Below are 24671 nucleotides of genomic sequence, written 5' to 3' on the forward strand. Positions count from 1 at the left end.
TTTATAATCATGTCCTTTCTTGGATGGGAGCCATTGTAGGTTGAGGAGCACAGGGGATAGGGGAACAAGAGAACAAGACTTGCAGTGAGTTAAACATGGACATGGTCGCTGGGTCAAAATCCTGGAACTCCCTCCCGAACAGCACTGTGGAAGTACCTACACCACAGGGACTCCAGCAGTTCAAGAAGGCATCTCACCACCACATTCTGAAGGGCAACTAGGGATGGGCAAAAAATGCTGGCCTAACCAGCGACGTCCACATCTCGTAAATTAATTTTTCAAAAATCAGGGTATTAATGACATAGAATCCTTACAGTGCAGAAGGAGGCCATTTAGCCCATCAAGTCTGCATCAACCCCCTGAAAGAGCACCACAACCCATGCCTACTCCCCCACCCTACCCCCGTATCGGACCTAACCTTTGGATACTAAGGGACAATTTATCATGGTCATCTAACTTGCATATCTTTGGATCATGGGAGGAAACCGGAGCACCCGGAAACCCACGCAGACTTGGGGAGAAAGTGCAAACTCCACACAGAGAGTGACCCAAGGTCAAAACCTGATCCCTGATGCTGTGAGGCAGCAGTGCTAACCACTGTGCCACCGTACCTGACCTGAGGTTTCTCGAGGGCAGATTGTGGGAGACCAGCCAGGAGTGCATTGGAGGAGTCAAGTCTAGAGGTATTGAAGGCATGGATAAGGGAGCTGAGAAGCTGGACTTTATAAATTCACATAACAGATATCAAATTCAACCAAATCCAATCAGACACATTGAATTAGCCAGCAGAATTAACCACATTTTTCCACACATTACAGAAGCACAAAAGGAAAATGGGTCTTCTTCATATCCAAAGCATCTTCACAGACACTAACTGACCTCCTGACTATTTCCAGAACTCTTAGTTTTTGTTTCAGATTTTGACTATAATTCTTTAAATGTTGCATCAGCGTTTCTTTTTAAAATGTGTTCCTGGTTCCCAAGTTTGTACGAATGCATTTAATCAGAAACCAGGAATTCAGTCATTGATCACTGTTGGCTTCCAGCACCAAGTTAAAGTTGAAAACCAGTGTGATATACCTTCAATTCACCACAAGGCCGAGAGAGTGAGTGAACATAAGGCTTTATTAGTCGTGAACTTGCCTAGCCAGAGTCGGTTGTGTAGATGAGTGCCACCCGCAGGTGGCCGGGTTATATATGGCTCTGGTGAGGGCGGAGCCAGAGGCGGAGCCCACCGGGGTTACACTACAGTACCTGGAAGCAGCTCGTATCACCACTTCCAGGTCATAGATTACATTAGGTGGATACAGTGTCATGCATTATGGTGAATACATTCACCACATTCACCCCCTGTTAAAAAATCAAATCCAGCGGGGGTGACGTGGGGTCATTACATATTCAGTCTCTCTGGGGGCCGGATCGTTCTCTTCGACCTCCTCAGCTCTGGCGGTGTGGCAGGCCCGGTTGTTGCAGGTGGTGACTCCAGGGGCATTGTGTCTGGAGCTGGAGCCTCAGTCCGGCGAGTCGGAGATGGTTGGGGTGTGGGAGTAGGCAGGGGGTGGTGGGTGGCGGCAGTGTTGGCATGCGACAGTACAGGAGACCCAGGGGGGTGTACGGGGCGCTGGGGATGGGGGCGGGTAGCAGGCGCGTTGGCAGGGGAACCAGCTGGTGACAGGTCTTGTAGTGAGACCGTATCTTGCCGTCCGTCCTGGTGCGCGATGTAGGCGTATTGGGGGTTGGCGTGGAGCAGCTGGACCCTCTCGACCAGAGGGTCGGTCTTATGGCTCCTCATGTGCCTCCGGAGAAGGACAGGTCCCGGAGTTGACAGCCAAGATGGAAGCGAGACCCCGGAGATGGACTTCCTGGGGAAGATAAACAAATTACTGTGAGGAGTCTCGTTCGTGGCTGTGCAGAGGAGTGATCTGATGGAGTGGAGACTTCTAGACCTGAGGGTCAGAAGGACGGCCTTCCATACCGTCACGTTCTCCCTCTCCACCTGCCCATTTCCCTGCGTGTTATAGCTCGTAGTCCTGCTCGAGGCGATGCATTTGCTGAGCAGGTACTGGCGTAGCTCATCGCTCATGAACGATGTACCCCGGTCGCTGTGGATATAGATAGGGAAACCGAACAGTGTGAAGATGCTGTGCAGTGCCTTTATTACAGTGGCCGAGGTCATGTTGGGGCAGGGGACAGCAAAGGGGAAGCGGGAGTACTCGTCGATGACGGTGAGAAAATATATATTACGGTTGGTGGAGGGGAGGGGCCCTTTGAAATCAATACTTAGACGTTCAAAGGGCTGTGAGGCCTTTACCAGGCGGGCCTTGTCTGGCTGGTAGAATGCGGTTTGCACTCCACGCAGACCTGGCAGTCCCTGGTCATTGCCTTGACCTCCTCGGTGGAGAAGGGCAGATTGCGGGCCTTGATGAAGTGGGTAAGCCGGGTGACCCCCGGGTGACAGAGGTCATCGTGGTAGCCCAAAATCGGTCTCTTGCGCGCTGGCGCATGTACCGCGGGACAGGACATCTGGGGGCTCGTTGAGCTTCCCATGACGATACTTGATACCGTAATTGCAGGTGGAGAGTTTGATCCTCCACCTCAGGATTTTGTCATTTTTTTATTTTGCCCCATTGTGCGTTGTCGAACTTGAAGGCAACCAACCGCTGGTCGGTGACGAGGGTGAACACCCTACCAGCTAGGTAGTTCCTCCAGTGCCGCACGGCTTCCACTATGGCATGTGCTTCCTTCTCGAGCGATGAGTGTCGGATTTCAGAAGCGTGGAGGGTCCCAGAGAAGAATGCTACTGGCCAGCCCGCCTGATTGAGAGTGGCGGCCAGGGCGACGTCTGACGCATCGCTCTCTACTTGGAAGGGGATGGACTCGTCCACCGCGTGCATTACGGCTTTGGTGATGTCGGCCTTGATGCGGCTGAAGGCCGAGCGGGCCTCATCCGTCAGGGGGAAACTGGTGGTTTGAATAAGTGGGCGGGCTTTGTCCGCATAGTTGGGGACCCACTGGGCGTAGAAGGAGAACAGCCCCAGGCATCGTTTGAGGGCCTTGAGGCTGTGGGGAGGGGGGAGTTCTGTGAGGGGGCGCATACGGTCGGGGTCGGGACCTAGGACCCCGTTCTCCACGACGTAGCATAGAATGGCCAGTCGGGTAGTACGGAAGACACACTTTTCTTTGTTGTATGTAAGATTGAGGGATTGGGCGGCCTGGAGGAACCTCTGAAGGTTGGCGTCATGGTCCTGCTGATCATTGCCGCAAATGGTCACGTTGTCCAGGTACGGGTATGTCGCCCGCAAACCGTACTGGTCCACCATTCGGCCCATCGTTTTCTGAAAGACCGAGACCCCATTAGTGACGCCGAAGGGAACTCTGAGGAAGTGGAAGAGTCGGCCGGCTACTTCAAAGGCAATGTAGTGGCGCTCTTCCGGGCGGATTGGGAGCTGGTGGTAGGCCGACTTCAGATTGATCGTGGGGAACACACGGTACTGTGCGATCTGGTTGACCATCTCCGCTATGCGGGGGAGGGGATACGTATCCAGTTGCGTGAACTGGTTAAGTGTCTGGCTGTAGTCCACAACCATCCGGTTCTTTTCCCTGGTCCGGACGACCACGACTTGCGCTCTCCAAGGGTTGTTACTGGCCTCTATGATCCCTTCACTCTACAGTCGTTGGACCTCCGACTTGATAAATACCATGTCGAGCGAGCTGTACCACCTGCTCCTGGTGGCAATGGGCTTACAGTCAGGAGTGAGGCTCGCAAAGAGTGAAGGGGGGGGAGACCTTGAGGGTCATGAGGGTGAATACTGTGAGGGGGGACAAGGATCCGCCGAACTGTAGGGTCAGGCTTTGGTGATTACACTGAAAAACCAATCCGAGCAGTAGGGGGGGGCAGATGTGGGGAGGATGTAGAGCTTAAAGCGGGTATACTCCGCGCCCTGCATCGCAAGATTGGCGATACAGTACCCCCGGATCTGGACCGAATGAGACCTGGAGGCCAGGGAGATTGTTTATGAGGTGGGGTAGGTGTGGAGGGAGCAGCGCCTTACCGTGTCGAGGTGGACAAAGATCTCCGTGCTCCCGGAGACGAAGAGGCAGGGGGGCTCGTGCCCGTTGACCCGGACGGCCATCATGGAGTTCTTTAGCGATTTCAGCTGCGACTGGTCGAGGGTCACCGCGCCCAGCTGCGGGTAGCCTGCGTGGTCGGTGGAGTCACAAGATGGCAGCCCCCATGTGTCGCACGTGTCGGACAGAATCGAAGATGGCGACCAAGATGGCCGCCCCCATCGGTTGCACGTGTCGGTTGGTGCCTGGGCCGGCTGCCAAGGTGGCGGCCCCCATGAGTCGCACGTGTCGGTCGGTGTTGGGGCCGGCAGCCAAGATGGCGGCCCCCACGACTCGCACAATGCCGATGACGCATCTGGAGGGGGGTTCTGGGCAGGCACGCAGCCACATTGTGGGGTCTGTGGGGCTGCCAGTCCATAGGTCGGGCCTGGTGCGTTTTCGATTTCTGGGCCTTAGGTCGACCCAGACAGCCTCTCATGTAGTGCCCCTTTTTCCCGCAGTTGCAGTACGTCGCTGAGCGGGCTGGGCAACATTGCTGGGGGTGTTGGCCCTGGCTGCAGAAGTATCAATGCGGTTCTCCGGGCTGAGCTGGCAGACGCGCGGCGCAGGCCTGCGACGTAGGCGGGTCAGACGGGGGCCGTGACGATATAGTGTCCACGAGGGGTTCGCCAGGCATGCTGGGAACGTGCTAAGGTTCTGGTAGGCCACCTCCAGCGAGATAGCTAGCTTTACCGTGTCCCGCAGGTTGGAGGTCCCGTTTTCCAGCAGGCGCTGCCTGATAAAGTTCAAGCAGACCCCCGCCAGGTAGGTGTCCCGGATCTGTGAGTTCATATGCTCCTCCGCCGTCACATCTCGATAGCTGCAGTTCCTCGCGAGTAGATTGAGGGTTTCCAGATACTCGTCCAGCGATTCTCCGGCGCGTTGACAGTGAGTAGTGAGGAGGTATCTCGCGAACATCTCGTTTACGGGCTTCACGAAGTGCGCCTTGAGGGTTGTGACCGCCTCCTCGTACGCGGCCGCTTTCTCAATCATTACCGGGATTCGCTGGCTCACCCGAGCGTGGAGGAGTCGCAGTTTGAGGGTCTCTGAGGGAGTCGTTGTGGAGGAGTCGATGTAGGCCTCGAAGCATCGAAGCCAATGTTCAAATATTTCCTTGGCTTCGGACGTGCGGGCGTCGTGTCCGAGCCTGTCTGGCTTCAGAGCGGCTTCCATGATGCTGTCGGCGACTAATAAATAGTTATACCTTCAATTCACCAAGAGGCCGAGAGAGCGAGTGAACATAAGGCTTTATTAGTCGTGAACTTGTCTAGCCAGAGTCGGTTGTGTAGATGAGTGCCACCCGCAGGTGGCCGGGTTATATATGGACCCAGTGAGGGCGGAGTCAGAGGCGGAGCCCGCCGGGGTGTCAGTACAGTACCTGGAAGCTGCTCGCATCACCACTTCCAGGTCATAGGTTACATTAGGTGGATACAATGGTTACAGTGTCATGCATTATGGTGAATACATTCACCACACAGTGGTATAAGGTTTGATTCAGGAAAACTCATTCCCTGTTAGCTTGGTCTTATCAGATAAATGCAGATACAGGCGAAACTCAGATTCAAATCATTATCAGATATTCCCACCACAAGATTTTCTCAATCACCTGATATAGTTTTATGTCAGTTGGCAAATCGTTCGCGCATATTGGTCTCTATTTTCTGATCAACATTGTTTTAATACCAGCGGTAACCCGCTTATTTCAAAAGCGTTGCTGTTTGCCCTCATATAATTCCAAAAAAAAATCAGATGGACTAAAGAAATTTGGAATTAATCCACCAGCCCTCAATCTTAGCCTCACTACTGCTAGGAGACATCAATCGGATGCCTGACACTTCCTGACGTGGAATATGGAAGGAGGACGCAAATTCAGACGAGAATTTGCCACTCAGCTATTCTTGTTTATTTCCTGGCAACTAAAGAAAGAACTTGCATTTATATAGTACCTTTCCCGAAGCAGTGCTTTTGAGGTGTAGTCACTGTTCTAATGAAGAATTCTAATTGTGACAGCCAATTTTTGCTCAGCAAGATTTCATAAACAACGTGGAGCTAGTGATCAGATAATTTGTTTTAGTGATATTGGTGGAGGGATAAATATACGTCAGGACCTCCCCTTGCACGTCTTCAAAAAGGTGCCTTGGGATCTTTCACGTCCACCTGAGAAGCCAACCCTGGCACCCAGTTTAGCATCTCATCCAAACGGCAGCCCCTACAAGGGTGGAGCGTTCCCTCAGTGCCACACTGAAATACCAGCCAAGTCTTTGGTGGTCATCTAAAAGCAGACGACCCACCTGCTCTTTGGATGCAGTAGGCTTGGCCTGGCAGGGAATACACAATATTTATTATTCTTTATGCTGAGAGTGTGAGAAAGATTTGTTCAGTATTTGTTCAGGCAGCACTGCTAAATCAGCAATAAAGGAGCGTGCAGTACATACGAGGCATCCTCTATCCAGTCTTCATTTTCCAGAATGGCCTCAATGTGAGGGTTTGTGATAACAACGTCATCCAGCTCCAGTTCTGAGGGCTCACTCTGGGTTTCCATTGCACCAATCAGATCCACGGTAGGCCTGCGAGACAAAATAAAACATTTTGGTAAATCGGAATACATTTGGGGAGGCGGGTGGAACACCAACGACAGCGAGCAGCTGTGTTGGGCAGACCAATATCTAGATCTTGTCTATTCTAAGGTTGTCGTCATTTCAACCTAAGGTGGAAAATAGATGCTACACTTGGCTACGCCCTCCTGTCTTAGCAAGAGGGACATTGGCTGCTCCAAAGATCCCTGATACAAGTGGATATGTGTGGATGTTAGGCCAGAGTGTGGGTGTAGTTGGCCATTTGGCGAAGATCAAGCATAGGATCAAGCTTGGCCCTATTATATATCTTTTGTGGAGACCATAAACTGCACTCAATTTGGAATTGACTTGGTTTTTGGAGCAAGGAGATGGATTAAGGGCTATTCCTGTCCACTTTGCACATTGGTTTGGTAACTCTGAGAAAGGAATTTGAAAATAAATTAAAGTTGAATAACTTTCCAGTGCTTTTGGTGTAGAAATTAGTCTGGGTCCATTTTCCTTCTTGATGTCTACAGAAAGCTGTTCTTCATGACTAGCAATGGGCCCCCTAGCTTTATTCACAATTGACCATGATACAACTGGTGAGGGTCATTTTCCAGGACAGGATTTTAACTTTTCTGCTGGTTCAGTTTCATTCAGTGGTTCCTTTAGCCAAAATAATGGAGAATGGCAATGAGATGAATGTTTGGTATCTTTGGTGGAGGGAGGAGTGTTGGCCAGGATCACTGCTCTTCAAAAATTGCCACCTGCACAGACAGCAACCCTCAGTTTAACATGCACCCCCGACATTGGTAAAGCTCCTCCATGCTAGAGTGTCAGCCTAAATTAATGGCCTCATGGCCTGGTATGGGGTTCAACCGCACAACCCACCACCCCAGAGATACAAGACCGTGAGCCAAGGTCAACAGTTAAAACGTTCAATATTAAGAAAAAATAATGGCTGTTGCATTGCCATTTCAAACTGCCAATCAACAAAAAGCTTAGTCAGGATAGAGGGGAAAAGGAACAGCTACTGAAAATCCTAGCATCAATCCACCGACACAGAACTAGAAACTATCAGCTTCTCCTTATATGTAATTGTCCACAATGGTGTCAGAAACAGGCTCCATCAGCGCTTTTATCCCAGACATCCAGCAGAGGGAGGCCATGAACAAGAGCTACAATAGTAAAAATCTCCTGAAAGACACTCCTTTCATAAAAAGAGCCTTAAGCAACTGCAGTTTGTCCAGCAATGATGACTGGTGTAGTTTATTCTAAGTTTATTTGTGCTGATCTTTTAATGAACTGCCTTTCCCTTTGCTTTTCTTTGGCTACGTTCCTATTTTTAGAATTTCTGGCCAGGTTTGAGAATTTTCAGACACTCTCCTCAGCGAGCCAATCTACGATGTGACTCATGGTTCATGATTCATTGTTTACCACAGATGAAAACCGAGGTCTTTAAGCAAACAGAGTTCATCTTTAACCCAGCTCGATGACACTGAGCTGGGAGGTGTGGCCCAGACTATATATCCGCTTGAAAATTAAAGCATGGCCTTTTCACTCACAGGCCGGTATTCTCTGGCCAGTCGCTAGCGGCAGAATACTGTGGTCCCGCCGGCACCGCACCCCCCGCCCGCGGGTTCCCTGGCAACGCGGGGTGGCTGCGACAGAAATTCCCATTGTCAGCTGCAGAAGCAGAGAATCCTGTTGCAGAAAACGGCGTGTCGTCTCCCGCCGCTAAGAAACATGAAGCTGGGAGTACGGAAAACCCTGCCCATAGTCACAAGAAGTGTTTTCTTTAAGATAAAGACAGCACCTCAGTGAATTTCAGTCTGAAAGCCACAGAAGATTTGGAGTCCAAATCTTCCAGCAAACAGATTGTTGGAGACTGGGCTTAAATTGGGAGAGTAAAATTGGGGAGGCAATGTCGTAATGGTATTATCACTGGAATAGTAATCCGGAGACCCGGGGGCAATTCTCAAGGGACCTGGGTTCAAATCCTACCACAGCAGATGTTGAAATTTGAATTCAATAAAAATCTGGATTTATGTCTAATGATGGCCATGAAACAGTTGCCGATTGTCGTCAAAACTCACCTGGTTCACCAATCCCCTTCAGGGAAGGAAATCTGCCACCTGTAGCTGGTCTTGCCTACTTGTGACTCCAGACCCACAGTGATGTGGTTGACTCTTTTTTTTTAATAAACAATTTTAATGAGGTATTGTTTGGCATTGTAAACAGTAGAATTACAGAACGAGAAAACAAAAGGACTGTACAGTAAACAAAGTACATAGTGCAATTGCTGTAGCCCGTCCCACCCAGATCTGCCTAATTGACCCCCTATACTACATTCCCCCCCCCCCCCCCCGACGATTAATTCTCCGCAAAGAAGTCAGTATTCACTCAGGAAACCTTATTGTCAATTCTGGACAGGCTTAAAATAGATAAGTCCCCGGGACCTGATGGGATTTATCCTAGGATTCTCTGGGATGCCAGGGAAGAGATTATTGAGTTCTTTGAGAAGGTGACTGAACAGGTAGATGAGGGTAGAGCAGTTGATGTGGTGTATATGGATTTCAGCAAAGCGTTTGATAAGGTTCCCCACGGTAGGCTATTGCAGAAAATACGGAGGCTGGGGATTGAGGGTGATTTAGAGATGTGGATCAGAAATTGGCTAGCTGAAAGAAGACAGAGGGTGGTGGTTGATGGGAAATGTTCAGAATGGAGTACAGTCACAAGTGGAGTACCACAAGGATCTGTTCTGGGGCCGTTGCTGTTTGTCATTTTTATCAATGACCTAGAGGAAGGCGCAGAAGGGTGGGTGAGTAAATTTGCAGACGATACTAAAGTCGGTGGTGTTGTCGATAGTGTGGAAGGATGTAGCAGGTTACAGAGGGATATAGATAAGCTGCAGAGCTGGGCTGAGAGGTGGCAAATGGAGTTTAATGTAGAGAAGTGTGAGGTGATTCACTTTGGAAGGAATAACAGGAATGCGGAATATTTGGCTAATGGTAAAGTTCTTGAAAGTGTGGATGAGCAGAGGGATCTAGGTGTCCATGTACATAGATCCCTGAATGTTGCCACCCAGGTTGATAGGGTTGTGAAGAAGGCCTATGGAGTGTTGGCCTTTATTGGTAGGGGGACTGATTTCCGGAGTCGGGAGGTCATGTTGCAGCTGTACAGAACTCTGGTACGGCCGCATTTGGAGTATTGCGTACAGTTCTGGTCACCGCATTATAGGAAGGACGTGGAGGCTTTGGAGCGGGTGCAGAGGAGATTTACCAGGATGTTGCCTGGTATGGAGGGAAAATCTTATGAGGAAAGGCTGATGGACTTGAGGTTGTTTTCGTTGGAGAGAAGAAGGTTAAGAGGAGACTTAATAGAGGCATACAAAATGATCAGGGGGTTGGATAGGGTGGACAGTGAGAGCCTTCTCCCGCAGATGGAAATGGCTGGCACGAGGCGACATAACTTTAAACTGAGGGGTAATAGATATAGGACAGAGGTCAGAGGTAGGTTCTTCACGCAAAGAGTAGTGAGGCCGTGGAATGCCCTACCTGCTACAGTAGTGAACTCGCCAACATTGAGGGCATTTAAAAGTTTATTGGATAAACATATGGATGATAATGGCATAGTGTAGGTTAGATGGCTTTTGTTTCGGTGCAACATCGTGGGCCGAAGGGCCTGTACTGCGCTGTATTGTTCTATGTTCTATGTTCTATGAATGGTTGCCACCTCCGGGCGAACCCTAATAACGACCCTCTCAAGGCGTACTTGATTTTCTCTAAGCCCAGGAAACCCGGCATGTCTGACAGCCAGGCTTCCGCATTCAGGGGCTTTGAGTCCCTCCAAGCTAGAAGTATCCGCTTCCAGGCTACCAGGGAAGCAAAGGCCAAAACGTCGGCCTCCTTCTACCCCTGGACTTCCGGGGCCTCTGAAACCCCAAAAATCGCCACCTCTGGACTCATTGCCACCCTAGTGTTCAATACACTAGACATGACGTCCTCGAACCCCTGCCAATATCTCCTAAGTTTTGGACACGCCCAAAACATGTGGACATGGTCTGCCGGTCCTCTCAGACACTTTGCACACCTGTCCTCTACACCGAAAAATCTGCTCATCCGGGACACTGTCATGTGGGCCCAGTGGACAATCTTAAATTGAATAAGGCCAAGCCTGGCACATGTTGCAGTCCCATTACCTCTGCTCAGCGCGTCCGCCCACAGGCCTTCCTCAATCTCCCCTCCCAACTCCTCCTCCCATTTATGCCTCAGCTCCTCTGTCTGCGTCTCCTCCGCCCCCATGAGCTCCTTGTAAATATCCGAGACACTTCCCTCCCTCACCCATCCTCTAGACACTACCCTAGCTTGGATCCCCCTTAGTGGCAAGAGTGGAAAAGATGGCACCTGCCTACGCACAAAGCCCCGCACCTGAATGTACCGGAATTCATTCCCCCTCGTCAACCCAAACTTGGCCTCCAGCGCCCTCAAGCTAGGGAAGCTCCCTTCCAAAAACAAATCTCCCATCCACTCAATCCCCACCCTCTGCCATACCCGAAACCCCCCGTCCAACCTCCCCGGGGCAAACCAATGGTTGTCACATATTGGGGATCAGACCGATGCTCCCGTTGCTCCCACGTACCTCCTCCACTGTCCCCAGATCCAAAGGGCCACCACCACTACAGGACTGGTGGAGAAGCGCCGTCGCCAATGCCGACAGACTGGTACCCCTACATGAGGCTGCCTCAACCCGCTCCCAAGCCGACCCTCCCCCCACCACCCACTTCCTTATCATGGCTATGTTGGCCGCCCAATAATAGTTGCTGAAATTCAGCAGTGCAAGCCCCCCTTCCCCATAGTTCCACTCGAGCATCGCCCTCTTCACTCGCGGGGACTTGCCCGCCCATACAAAGCCCAAAATGATCTTGCTTACCCTCTTAAAAAAGGAACGTGGAATGAAAATGGGGAGACATTGGAACACAAATAAGAATCTCGGGAGGACCGTCATTTTAACTATCTGTACTCTCCCAGCTGACGACAGCGGGAGCGCATCCCACCTCCGGAACTCCCCTCGCATTTGATCTACCAGCCGTGACAGGTTCAGCTTGTGTAGTCGACCCCAATCCCGCGCCACTTGTATTCCCAGGTACCTGAAACTGTCACCAACTAACCGAAATGGCAGCTCCCTCAGCTGGTTCCCTTGGCCCCTCTCTTGAACTACAAACATTTCACTTTTGTCATATTCAATTTGTACCCCGCAAACTGGCCGAATTCCCCCAGGGTCGCCATGATTCACTGCGGGCACTGGGAGCTCTCTTCCTCACCTGTAGCTCGACCCAATGCGGGGCATGGTCGGCAATGGTGATTGCCGGATACTGCGCATCCACCACCCCTGTCAGTAGATCCCTACTCAGTATAAAAAAATCCATCTGGGAGTAGACCCTATGGACGTGCGAGAAAAAGGAGAACTCCTTCCCTGTCGGCCTTCCAAACCTTCATGGGTCGACCCCCCGCATCTGCTTCATGAGCTCCCTCAGCTCTTTTCCATTGCTGACACTTTTTTGAGGACGACCGGTCCAGGCCTGGATCAATAACTGTATTGAAGTCTCCACGTCTCAGGATGAGGGTCGGCAAATGGAGAGGCTGACAAGCTGCAGCATATATCACCACCCTACTCCCCACACACACTCACTGCAGCCACCAAGATGGCAACCCGAAGGGCAGCATCCAGTTTTGCAGATGCGGAGCTCAAAATCCTGCAGGACAACGTGGAGAAGAGGCAGGGCACCTTGTTCCCGTGATGGGTAGAAGGCTGCCACCTGCCACCGTACACTGGGCCTGGGCACTGGTGGCAAAGGCCGTGAGCACCGTGGACCTCACCTCTAGGACCTGCCAGCAGTGCACCATTGAACACAAGTGATGCTGAACCTTTATAAAGCTACAATTAGGCCCCAAGATGTTCGCGTTCTGTTCTAGTCACCACAGTTTCAAAAGGATGTGGAGGCTCTTAAGGGGGTCCCGAAGAGATTTGCCAGAATGGTTCAAGGGATGGAGAATTTTAGCTGCCCGTTTTGGTTGGAAAATCTGGGGTTGTTGTGGCAAGTGGCAATTGGATGGCAAGTGATATTCTGGAACCTGCTGTCCGTGAGGGTAGTTGTATCTGAAACAATCAATGAATTTGATAACAAAATGGCTGGGTACTTGAAGGAAATAAACTAGCAGGGTAATGGGGATTGAGCGGGAGAGTGGGACTGACTGGTTTGCTCCGTGGGTATCTGGCATGGACTCGATGGGTCAAATGGCCTCCTTCTGTGCTGCTAATGCCCTATGACTCTGTAAAGAAAATGTTTGCATTCAAATCGAACATTTCACATTCTTCGGGAATATCCCAAAATGCTTTGAATAGGGTGAACATTGTTACATTTTGTCAATGCTGTGTGGTCAAATGCAGCTGCTAATTTCGATTTGGTATAGTTCTAGAGGTCCATCCTGGCTTTCACTGCTGCAAAGGATGATCTGTATTAAACCTATGAAATCCCTTTGGGCTGACTGGCCCCTCCTGTGAATTAACAGTTTCTCATAGTAGTTATAATAATCTTTGTAGCAGAACAAGAATTAGCACTAAAATTAACTGAACCAAATTCAAAATGGACTAGGCCTCAGGCCTAGTAAGCACTTACTTTGACTCGAACTGATGTAACAGGTTGCTGGGTTGACAATAACGATGTCTGCAGACAACTACAAGGGCCACAAAAGATGCCAGAAAGATTGTTGCAAGGACTCCAATTGCTACTATAACCACTGTCTCCATGGTAATTTACACAGGAGAAATGTTTCAAGTTGGCTGGCGTACTGTCCTTGTATCGTCGTCCTCCCAATTTGCTACGGCTTCATTGTATCTGCAATCCAAATAATAAAGACATTTCAATATCAAGTAGATGCAGAATAAAGGATATTCTGAAGGGAGGGGAGGGGTGCAGAGAGATCTGGAGGTATACGTACACAAATTGTTTAATGTGACTGGCAGGATTTGAAAACACACATGAAATGTTGGGCTTTATAAATAACAGCACAGAGTGTGATGATATGCATAAGGCATAATGTTTTTGCACGACTTCCGACCACTAGCTGGCATTGTAAACCCATCACATGACCCTGTGATCGGGGAGTTGGGAGTTGGTCGTGCTGGGAGATAAACGTATTTGCAGTAGTTCCACAATAGTTGTTTAGTGTAAGTTGTTTGTTATTTTATTTATCCTAGTTGTCTTACCACACAGTTGTTCTGCAATAAATTATTTTAAACTACATCACTCACTTCGACCAGTCTACAGAACATGACACAGAGTACAAAAACAGGGTAATTATAGTGAGCCTTTCTAAAGCACTGATTCGGCCTCAATGTGAGTATTGTGTCCAATTTTAGATGCCACACTTAAGGAAGGACGCAAAGGCAGTGGAGAAGGTGCAGAAAAGATTTATGAGAATGGTTCCGGTGTAAAGGACTTCAGTTACGTGACTACAGATTGGAGAGGCTGTGCTTTTCTTCTTAGAGAAGAGAAGTTTGAGACAGGAATTGATGGAGATTTTCAGGAAGAAAATGTCCCCATAGGTTGAGAACAAAACAACACCGAACATTTTTACAAAGTCAACAGTTAGGATCTGGAATGCACTGCCGGAGTATGTGGTGAAGACAGATTCAAATATGGCTTTCAAAGCAGAATAGGGTAAGAAACTGAAGATAGAATTCTGCAGGGATGTGGGGGAAAAGGCATGGGGTGGGATGAGCTAAGTTGGTCTTGTCGAGAGATGACAAGGATGCAATGGACCAAATGCCCAAATTCTGTGAAATATCCATTCTGTGATTCAATGTTATGTTGAGGAGGTCATGTGGGGCAGTGAGTTACATCCTTGCCTCTGAGCCAGAAGCTCTGATTCAAATCCCACTCCAAGACTTGATGCCAAGGAAGGTGCGTTCATAACACGGCCAAACAGGTTGAGAATCAACCTCCAAATCCAAACACCACAAGCCAATGGTAGCTGGTGAGAGCAGGAGAGGTTCTTGGTCAGCCAAGAGAATGAAAGAAAATTGGAGACTCTATCATCATTGTCCATACCTCACGGTTACAACATACATGTGAAAGTGCATGTTGCCACACAACTCGAATCCCTTAGGAAAGATGCGGGTTGCAGTTGGGGCGGTTGGTTGGATGGCCAATGTGGATCAGATTGGGGCCAACAGCACACCTATTATGATCCCGGATCAGACCCCTACAATGGTTAGGATACTGGACAGAAACCCCAATATTTTATTTTAATTTTTTAAGACTATGAGGAAAGGGTACCTCGCTCCAGGAGTGATTTCACGCACAACAGGGATATGCGCCAGGATTCTCCCCCAATTGGCGGGACGGCCCGACGCCAGCGTGATGCGAACCACTCCGGCGTCGGGCCGCCCGGGAGTTGCGGAATCCTCCATACTTCCGGGGGCTAGGCCGGCGGCGGCAGGGTTGGCGCCGCGCCAACCAGCGCCGAAGGGCCGCCGTAGGCCGCCACGAATTGGCGCATGCGCAGAACCGCCGGCGTATTTCCTGAGCCTTACAGAGGCCGGCGCGGACCGAAAGAGTGCCTCCACGGCACAGGCCCACCCGCAGATCGGTGGGCCCCGATCGCGGGCCAGGCCACCGTGGGGGCCCCTCCCCGGAGCCGGATCCCCCGCGCCCCCCCCCCAAGGACTCCGCTAACCACCCGCCATGCAAGGTCCCGCCGGGTGGACCATGTCTATTTCATGCCGGCGGGACTGGCTGAAAACGGGTGGCCACCCGGCCCATCGGGGCCCGGAGAATTGCCAGGGGTGCCGCTGGGCTGCCAACGGCCCTCGACCACCGCGGCGTGATCCCCGCCCCCGCCCGAAAACAGGCGTGGGAGAATTCGGCAGCCAGCATCGGAGCGGCGAGGTGGGATTCATGCCGCCACCCCCCCCTCCCGACGATTCTCCGACCCAGCAGGGAGTCGAAGAATCCCGCCCATGGTCTTTGAAAAATACTTTATTACTAACACATTATTAAAATACTTTTAACACCACACAAGAATATAGCTTGTAATTACCCATTGCACAATGTTAATCAATACAGTGACACAATAACCCTTAACTGCTATCTTTATTTCCACTCAAACTCAAAACCATTTCAAGTCACAATCTACTTTTAAATCCCATTAGCCCTCAGGAATACTTGCTGTACAGAGATTTCGGGAATAGTCCACTTTGAGATAGAGGGATCTATTGAGACTGTTTTAAAGAAAGAGACCTGACACTATGGGCGAAATTCTCCTACCCGCCCCGCCACATTTCTGCCCCGACCGGCCGGCGGGAGTCTCCGTAACACCGGCCGGTCAATGGGGTTTCCCATTGTGGGGCAGCCCCACGCCGTCGGGAAACCCCCGGGCCTCGGCAAAACGGAGACTCCCGCTGGCGGAGAATGACGCCCCATGTCAGAACAATGGAGAATCTCTGGCTATATTTCTTCAGAAAAACTTCTCAACTCGCTTCCAGCCACAAACTAAAACTGATCCTCAACAGCTGACTGCTTCGTCTCCTGGCTGCTCCCATTAATTACAGCATCAAGCTAAGCTGAACACAATGGGCTGAATTCTCCGTTCTGGAGACTAAGTGCTGATGCCAGCGTAGAATGTGCCGACTTTCACAACAGGAAATTCGACACCGACCCCTCACCGATTCTGGGACCAGTGAGGGGCTAGCACCGGCAGCAACCGAAACACCTGCGTCCCACGCCGAAAACGGCCGGAGAATGGCCGGGTCCCGGGCTGCGCATGCACACGGCTGACGACCTGCGCCGGTCGCGGTGTAAAACATGGCGCTGTACATGTGCTAAACCTATTCCGCCGACCGTGACCCCACAGCCCACGCCCTGGCCACCCCCCACCAGTACCCCCAGCCCTGACAGAGAACCTCCCCGGCCAACGGCATGGATTACGGCCGACTTTTATAATGTTTTAATTGCACCTCTGGCTCCCAAAAGGTCTAGCTGTTTTTCAAACCAGGATTTTTCAAAACACTGCTGCAGCAGTCATACACACACTAACCCAGATTTTTAACCCTTACTGCACCAAATGTAAACAATACAATGGGCTGGATTCTCCACCTTACGAAGCCGGAAACGCGAATTTGGTGTCCGGCAAGAATTGAGGTTTGTGCCTGATGCCAATTCAGGCATCATGCTTCAGTCCCTCCCCAGTGTTGAAAACAAGGTTTGCGCCTCGCACCAGCAGGGGCATGCAGCAATGTGATTAGCAGCTTCGACAGGCGGAATGTAAATGTGGTTAGCAGCTTGGATACATCATGCTCCGCCCTTCCGCAATGCTCCGCCCCCTCAGGCGGAATGTAAATGTGGTTAGCAGCTTGGATACATCATGCTCCGCCCTTCCGCAATGGTCCGCCCCCCCAGGCAGAATTTAAATGTGATTAGCAGCTTGGATACATCATGCTCCGCCCTTCCGCAATGCTCCGCCCCCTCAGGCAGAATTTAATGGTGATTAGCGGTTTGAACACATCATGCTCCGCCCTTCAGCGGAGCTCCATCCACTCAGGCAGAATTTAACGGTGATTAGCGGTTTGAACACATCATGCTCCGCCCTTCAGCGGCGCTCCGCCCCCTCAGGCAGAAATTAATGGTGATTAGCGGTTTGAACACATCATGCTCCGCCCTTCAGCGGAGCTCCGCCCCCTCAGGCAGAATTTAACGGTGATTAGCGGTTTGAACACATCATGCTCCGCCCTTCAGCGGAGCTCCACCCTCTCAGGCTGAGGTCTCATGGGCGCTAAATACTAAACGTATTTACAAATGCGGACTGGGCGACATGGCTGCAGAGGGGGAGCAGGAGGCTGGAAAAACACTGAAAAACCAGTGAAAACTGTTGGTTTGTTGGAGAATGGCTGCACGGGCCCGAGTGTTGCGACACCCTGAGCTAGAGCGCGGTCAATTCCAGAGTCACAGCATAAGTGAATTAACCAATAGTATTATAAAAATACCTGCAGCTGGATTCTCTGTCGGCGGGATCCTCTGCTTCGCCGGCAGTGCACTCAATCCTGCGGATTTTCCGATGGCGGTGCCGACAATGGGAAACGCCATTGGCCGGCTGCCAGATGGCGGATCCCGCTGTCGGCAGGGGCAGGCCACACCGGAAAACGGGTGCAGCGGGACGGAGAATCCCGCTCCTGGTGACTTTGATAATTACAGTCACCAGGTTTGTAAATATAAACATGATTACTGTTTATTTATAACAAGGATTATCATGAAATATGCAGTAAATATAACTGGTTAACGACAAGCTAAGACCTACTACCCACTTTAACTGTCCCATCCTCTACCCATAGACACACAAGACAGTCAAACACAGAGGGGAGGAATGGGGTAAAATATAATAAGGATGAAGGTCAAAAGAGTCTTTGCTTTAGATAGTGGTTCTTCAGCACATCTTTCTGCACAACAGACTTGCTGATTAAAGTCTCTAGTATACAGCCGGTAATGATCTTCTTTGTAGATTCATTAACTCAGGGTCCCTGCCAAAATGTCGGGCAAAGCTTCCATCTGCAACAACCATAGGCTCACACCAGCGCTGACTGACGCCACCTTCAAAAGGTGGGGACAGGACGGAGGGACACTGACAGTCAGGGACCTATACATGGACGGCAGGATCGCAACACTGGATGAACTGACAGAGAAATTCCAGCTAGCCAGGGGGAACGAGCTAAGGTACCTGCAACTCAAAAACTTCCTGCGAAAGGAGACAAGGACATACCCACAACCACCACGACAGACACTACTGGAAAAGTTACTGGACGCAAGCATACTAGATAAAGGAAACTGTGGCGACATGTATGACCAACTGGTAGAAAGGGCCGACACCATACTGGACGCAACAAGAAAGAAATGGGAGGAGGACCTGGGGATTGAAATAGGGTGGGGACTCTGGAGCGAAGCACTACATAGGATCAACTCCACCTCCACGTGCACAAGGCTCAGCCTGATGCAACTAAAAGTGGTACATAGAGCCCACTTAACAAGAACCCGTATGAGTAGGTTCTTCCCGGAGGTGGAGGATAGATGTGAGCGGTGCCAAGGAGGTCCGGCCAACCACGCCCACATGTTCTGGTCTTGCCCAGACTTCCGGGGTACTGGTCAGCCTTCTTTGAGGCAATGTCCAAAGTGGTGGGGATAAGGGTGGAGCCATGCCCAAAAGTGGCGGTCTTCGGGGTTTCAGACCAGCCAGATCTATTCCTGGGGGGGAGGGCGGAAGCCCTTGCCTTTGCCTCCCTGATCACCCGCCGTAGAATCCTGTTCGGCTGGCGGTCAGCAGCACCACCCAAAGCTGCAGACTGGCTGTCCGACCTCTCGGAATCTCTCCAAATGGAGAAAATTAAATTTGCCATCCGAGGGTCAGACGACGGCTTCCACAGAACGTGGGAGCCATTCACCCAATTGTTCCGGGACCTGCCAAGTGTACAGAGTTGCTGCTGTTGAGCTGGTGCATAATACCTTACCAGTTACTTTATTTGATTTTTTATTTCTTTCTTATTACTTTTTTTTTGTGAGATGTTTGTGTGTGCATTCTCTTCTATGCATACATATCATATCCTGTGTACATAATGGCAAATATACTTTGTTCAAAAACCCAATAAAAAACATTTATAAAAAAAAATTCAGGGTCCCTGGAGCTAAGAAAATGCAGTATCTACTGGAAAGACACTATTTCATATCAAATCTTGCTTTCAGCTCAAGGTTCGCATTCAGGCCTTTACCTTTCTGGGAGACACTTTATTTCACATCAAACCTTGCTTTCAGCTTATGGTTTGACTTCAGGTCGTGCAATGCTGATCCGAGGCAACAGAAGAGCTCCCACGCGACTGTTTGGATTGAGTGGACTCATCCATATTCAAGAACTCATCGGTCAACCTAAACGAATGGGCCACTGCCGTCACAGAATTCATCAGCAAGTGTGCAGAAGATTGCGTGCCAAAGAAGGTAGTATATATATTTCCCAAGCGGAAACTGTGATTTAATTGGGAGATTCATTCCCTACTGAAGACCAGGTCTGAGACGTTCAAGACAGGCAACTCTGACCTAAGAAATCCAGATACGCCCTCTGCAAAGCCATCAGGGATGTCAAGACACAATACCAGACTAAGCTAGAATCACAGAGTAATGACACGGACTCTTGTCAGTTGTAGCAAGGCTTAAACAACATAACGGGCTACAAAGCAAAGCCGAGTAAAATCTCCGGCAGCGGCGCACCCCTCCCCAATGAGCATCAAACCATTGTAAACTGCCCCAGCAGCCTCGGACACACCAAAGTCAGATTGGCATTCTTGAAAGTGAACCCTTGGAAAGCATTGGGTTCTGATGGAGTCACTGATCATGTACTCAGATCCTGCGTGGACCAGCTGGCTGATTGTTCGTGGACAACTTCAACCTCTCCCTACTCCATTCCGAGGTTCCCACCTGCTTCAAGAAGAGCACCATTATCCCGGTGTCAAGAACCAGGCAAAGTTCCTCAATGACTACCGTCCAGTGGCCTTGACATCTATCATTATGAAGTGCTTTGAGAGGTTGGTTATGAGACACAACAACTCCTTACTCCCAGAATGCCTTGATCCACAGCAATTCGCATACCGCCACAATTGGTCCACAGCAGATGTTATCTCCCTGGCCCTACACACATCCCTGGAGCATCTCAACAACACGGAGTCCGATGTCAGACTCTTATTCATTGATTATAGCTCTGCCTTCGACACCATAATCCCAGCCAAGCTCATATCAAAACTCCAAAACCTAGGATTTGGCTCCTCACTCTGCAACTGGAACCTCGACTTCCTGACCCATAGACCACAATCAGTAAAGATAACCAACAACACCTCCTCCACGATAGTCCTCAATACCAGGGCCCCGCAAGGCTGCATACTTAGCCCCCTACTATACTCCCTAGACATACACGACCAAATTTGGCACCAACTCCAAGTGTGCTGATGACACAACAGCAGTGGGTCGGATCTCAAACAACGATGAGTCAGAGTACAGGAGGGAGATGCCGAACCTAGTGGCGTGGTGTAACGACAACAATCTCTCCCTCAACGTCAGAAAAACAAAGGAGCTGACGTCAGGAAACAAAGTAACGTACACACCCCTGTCTGCATCAATGGTGCCGAGGTGAAGATTCCGAGTGTACACATCACCAACAATCTGTCCTGGTCCACCCACGTCGACACTACGACCAAGAAAGCACAACAGGGCCTATATTTCCTCAGAAAATTAAGGAAACTCAGCATTTTTGAAATTCGGCAATTTTTACAGATAAATTTTTACATAGAAAGCATCCTATCTGGCTGCATCACAGCCTGGTATGGCAACTGCACGGCCCAAGACCGTAAGAAACTACAGAGAGTCGAGAACACAGCTCAGTCCATCACGTAAACCTGCCTCCCATCTATTGACTCTGTCTACACCTCCCACTGCCTTGGGAAAGCGGGCAGCATAATCAATGACCCCTCCCTCCCGGGTTGTTCTCTCTTCCAATGTCTTCCATCGAGCAGGAGATACAAAAGTCTGAGAACACGGGCGGCACGGGAGCACAGTGGTTAGCACTGTTGTTTCACAGCGCCAGGGACCCGGCTTGGGTCATTGTCTGTGTGGAGTCTGCACGTTCTCCCCGTGTCTGCGTGGGTTTCCTCCGGGTGCTCCGTTTTCCTCCCACAAGTCCCAAAAGACGTGCTTCTTAGGTGATTTGGGCATTCTGAATTCTCCCTCAGTGTACACGAACAGGCACCATAGTGTGGCAACTAGGGGATTTTCACAGTAACTTCATTACAGTGTTAATGTAAGCCTACTTGTGACACGGAAGACTATTATTATTATTAAAAGCAGCTTCTTCCCCGCTGTTACTGGACTGAGCGACCCTCTTATGGACTGAATTGATCTCTTCACACATCTTCTCTGCTGAGTAGTACTACACTCAGTATGCTCACCCGATGCCTGTGACTATGTATTTACATTGTGTATTTATATATGTCCTATGTTTTTCCATGTATGGATTGACCTGTCTTGATTGTACACAGAACTATACTTTTCATTGTACCTCGGAACAGATGACAATAAATCAAATCAAATCAAATTCAGGTCTGTGCAGCCTCAAGAGAATAGCACTCAGACTTGCTGGAGAGGGAGTCAGCCTGCACAGTGGATTTCTGGAGAGAATTAGTTGGATCTGTTTGGAGAGAGTTAGTTAGATCTCTTCATCAGGCTGCTAGAATCAAAACTGAAACCAAACTGGAACCTCGAGACTCTGAAAGGGCTTCCAGTGGAATAATAACCAAATCCCACCTATTAGCGGGCAGAGCACAACCCTTTGGGCCCATTCACTGGCCACCAGCCAAATCAATCAAACCGAGCTCAAGCCAATCTCTGCTATCAATGATAAATGTTCCTGCTTGAATTAAAGATACAGGCAACTTGACTTAAAGACCATGTCCATGAATCATCCGTGAATCAAAAATGTAATGGCAAAAATAAAAGAAAGTGGAAATAAGGGAATAAACAGGAAGGATCCTTACAGGGAGCAGCAGCGGGAGTAACTTGGTGCCGACTCTGTGGACTCAGGGTATCCCCCTTGGGATCGGGGTGGCTGGGCTCAGACGGCCATTGCTGCAGTCTGTCTTTTAAACCAGTGTTCTTCAAACTTTTTTTCTGGGGATCCATTTTTACCAACCGGCCAACCTTCGGGACCCAACCTGGCCGATCTTCGCGACCCACGCCAGCCGACCTTCGCGACGCACGCTGGCCGACCTGCGCGACCCACCATTTTCTCTTAACTTGTTTGTGCTGACAAAAATGGAGGGAATGGTTTTGGGTCCCTTTGGCCCTCGTACACGCTCCTCCAATGGAACCAGTTGGATGAAAATGAAGCCTTCTGGTGTCGGTAAGTATGGAGTCTCCATCTGTCCAAAGTTCTGAATTTGTTTCCTGTAAAATTTTATCAAATAAACCCCCCCCGCCCCCGCACTTGTAAAAAAAATAAAATGAGTAAAATAAATGAAAAAAATGAATAAAACCACCCCCCCCAAACTTGTAAAAAAAACAAAATGAATAAAATAAATGAAAAAAGTAAAAATTAAATGAATAAAATGAATGAATAAATGAATAAAAACCACTACAGAACTTGTAAAACAAAAAGCTGCAACTGTTTAAAAAAATAGCGGCTGCACTGCTCTTGCGTGCCCGATTATTGGCGCTCATCATGCGCAATGTGGCCGATTTTTCTTTTTAACATGTTCGCGGCCGCTTGAGCCGGCTGCTGCATGGGGATTTGCGCGATCGGGAGCGCCGCGGGCAACGGCTCCGCGACCCTCCCGACACCCACCCACGGGTCGCGCCCCCGACTTTAAAGAACACTGTTTTAAACACACCCATTTGGTGCTACTTACAGACTCCTAGCTGCTCACACTTCTGGGTGCTGCTTGAGTCCTTTAAATGCTCAGAAGGCCTCTGGTCATTTGGAAGCTCATCAAGGCTGCCCTTCTGGACACCCTCATACCCCAGCAGTTTCATCAAGGGGATGTCCAAGCTCAATCCGTGGACCACCAGGTGTTGGCATCCTTCAGAAGTGCTGTCCCATTGCAGAGGAGGCAGGGCATCAGCAGAGCTCATCCCAACCAGAGGGCACCTGCACTGTAGCCTTTGGAACCCTCCCTGATTCTCTGCCCGTCTGAAGGAGGAAGCCTCACCAATGATCCCCACCCCTCCAGAATACCAGCTGTGTCCTCCTGGTGAGATTGGCAGCACTGACTGCCTCTGCTACCACCTCCCAGGCGATGTTCAGGACGGCAGGCTTGAATCTAGGGCCCACCCTGGAGAAGAGGGTGTCCCTCCACTCCTCACTGGCATGCGCTGTGGACCCACTTCAGCTGCCCAACTTCAGGGGGCAAGTCTTCTCTGAGCCATCTTTGTAGCTGCAGTGAGTGCACGGTAAGTGGAGTGCTTAAAAACAGCTCCAGCTGCCAGGCTCTTTGGTGCTAACTCTGGCCCCAACGGTTTGAATATCTGCTGGGCCAGGAATCGCTCTGAATTTGCACTGGCAGAGTGTTGACACATTTGCATGTCCTGACTCTTTGACCGAATAGAGCTTCCATCGGAAACGCTAACCACATGCTATTCAGTCCCAGCGTTAACACATCGGGTGAAATCTATCTGAATGGGGAGTGAGTCCCATAGCGCGTGATTAGTCCGGTATTTCTGGGACTCGGAGCAATGAGAAACACCCCACTATCTAACACCCATCTGGGTAGATCAGGCGCCTCAGCGGAAAACTCTCCAATGAGGCCTCATTTAACCTCGTTTTCTGCACTGCGAGCTCTGCTTGCCGGAGCTCCTCAGTGCAGCGAGAGATCGGGACAGCAGGATGCCCAGGTGGCACAAGCATGCCAGAATACACCCTACCCAGATGGAATGCACCTGGGGGACTTCAATCTCCAGGGTGACCCCCTCAAGTGCCGTTCCGTCTTCTCCCCATTTGTATAGACCAACACTGAACGGCGCTTACCCAAGCCCTCCAAAGTGAGGGTGCTAGATCCCACGCCTTGATTAGATATCAGGAATGCATATTGGAGTGAGACTAGCTGTCTCACTCTAATATGCAGATTTACCAGAAAGTGATCCCAAGCACAATGGGCGGGATTCACATCGCAGTGTCTCACGAGATTGCATTAGGTCTCGTGAGACATTGCTCACTCGGTAGATCCTGGAGATGGGATATCCCAGCATCTATTGGTTGCATTGCGCCACGTTGCTTTTCGGGAGCAACGTTACTGGTAGATCCTGCTCATCGTCTCCAAAACAGAGAATCCTGTCCAATATATCTGCAATTCCTACATTCACCACACATGGGGCGGGATTCTCCGACCCCCCACTGGGTCGGAGAATCCCCAGGGGGCGGCGTGAATCCT

At 50.2% G+C, this 24671-nt stretch overlaps 1 protein-coding gene across 3 annotated transcripts in view; it reads right to left on the bottom strand.

The window, feature by feature from the left end:
- tmem98 (transmembrane protein 98) overlaps window positions 1-24671 on the bottom strand; it is a 106073-nt gene that overhangs the window by 15763 nt on the left and 65639 nt on the right. For all 3 annotated transcript variants that reach the window (XM_072487018.1, XM_072487016.1, XM_072487017.1), the window contains exons 2-3: window positions 13342-13560; window positions 6543-6674 (exon numbers count right to left, since the gene is read on the bottom strand). In XM_072487018.1, the coding sequence (XP_072343119.1) occupies window positions 6543-6674; window positions 13342-13472 (263 nt within the window). In that variant the 5' untranslated portion in view covers window positions 13473-13560. The remainder of the gene's footprint in view (window positions 1-6542; window positions 6675-13341; window positions 13561-24671) is intronic.

The sequence above is a fragment of the Scyliorhinus torazame genome, chromosome 21, assembly GCF_047496885.1.
Source record: "Scyliorhinus torazame isolate Kashiwa2021f chromosome 21, sScyTor2.1, whole genome shotgun sequence".
Lineage (NCBI taxonomy): Eukaryota > Metazoa > Chordata > Chondrichthyes > Carcharhiniformes > Scyliorhinidae > Scyliorhinus > Scyliorhinus torazame.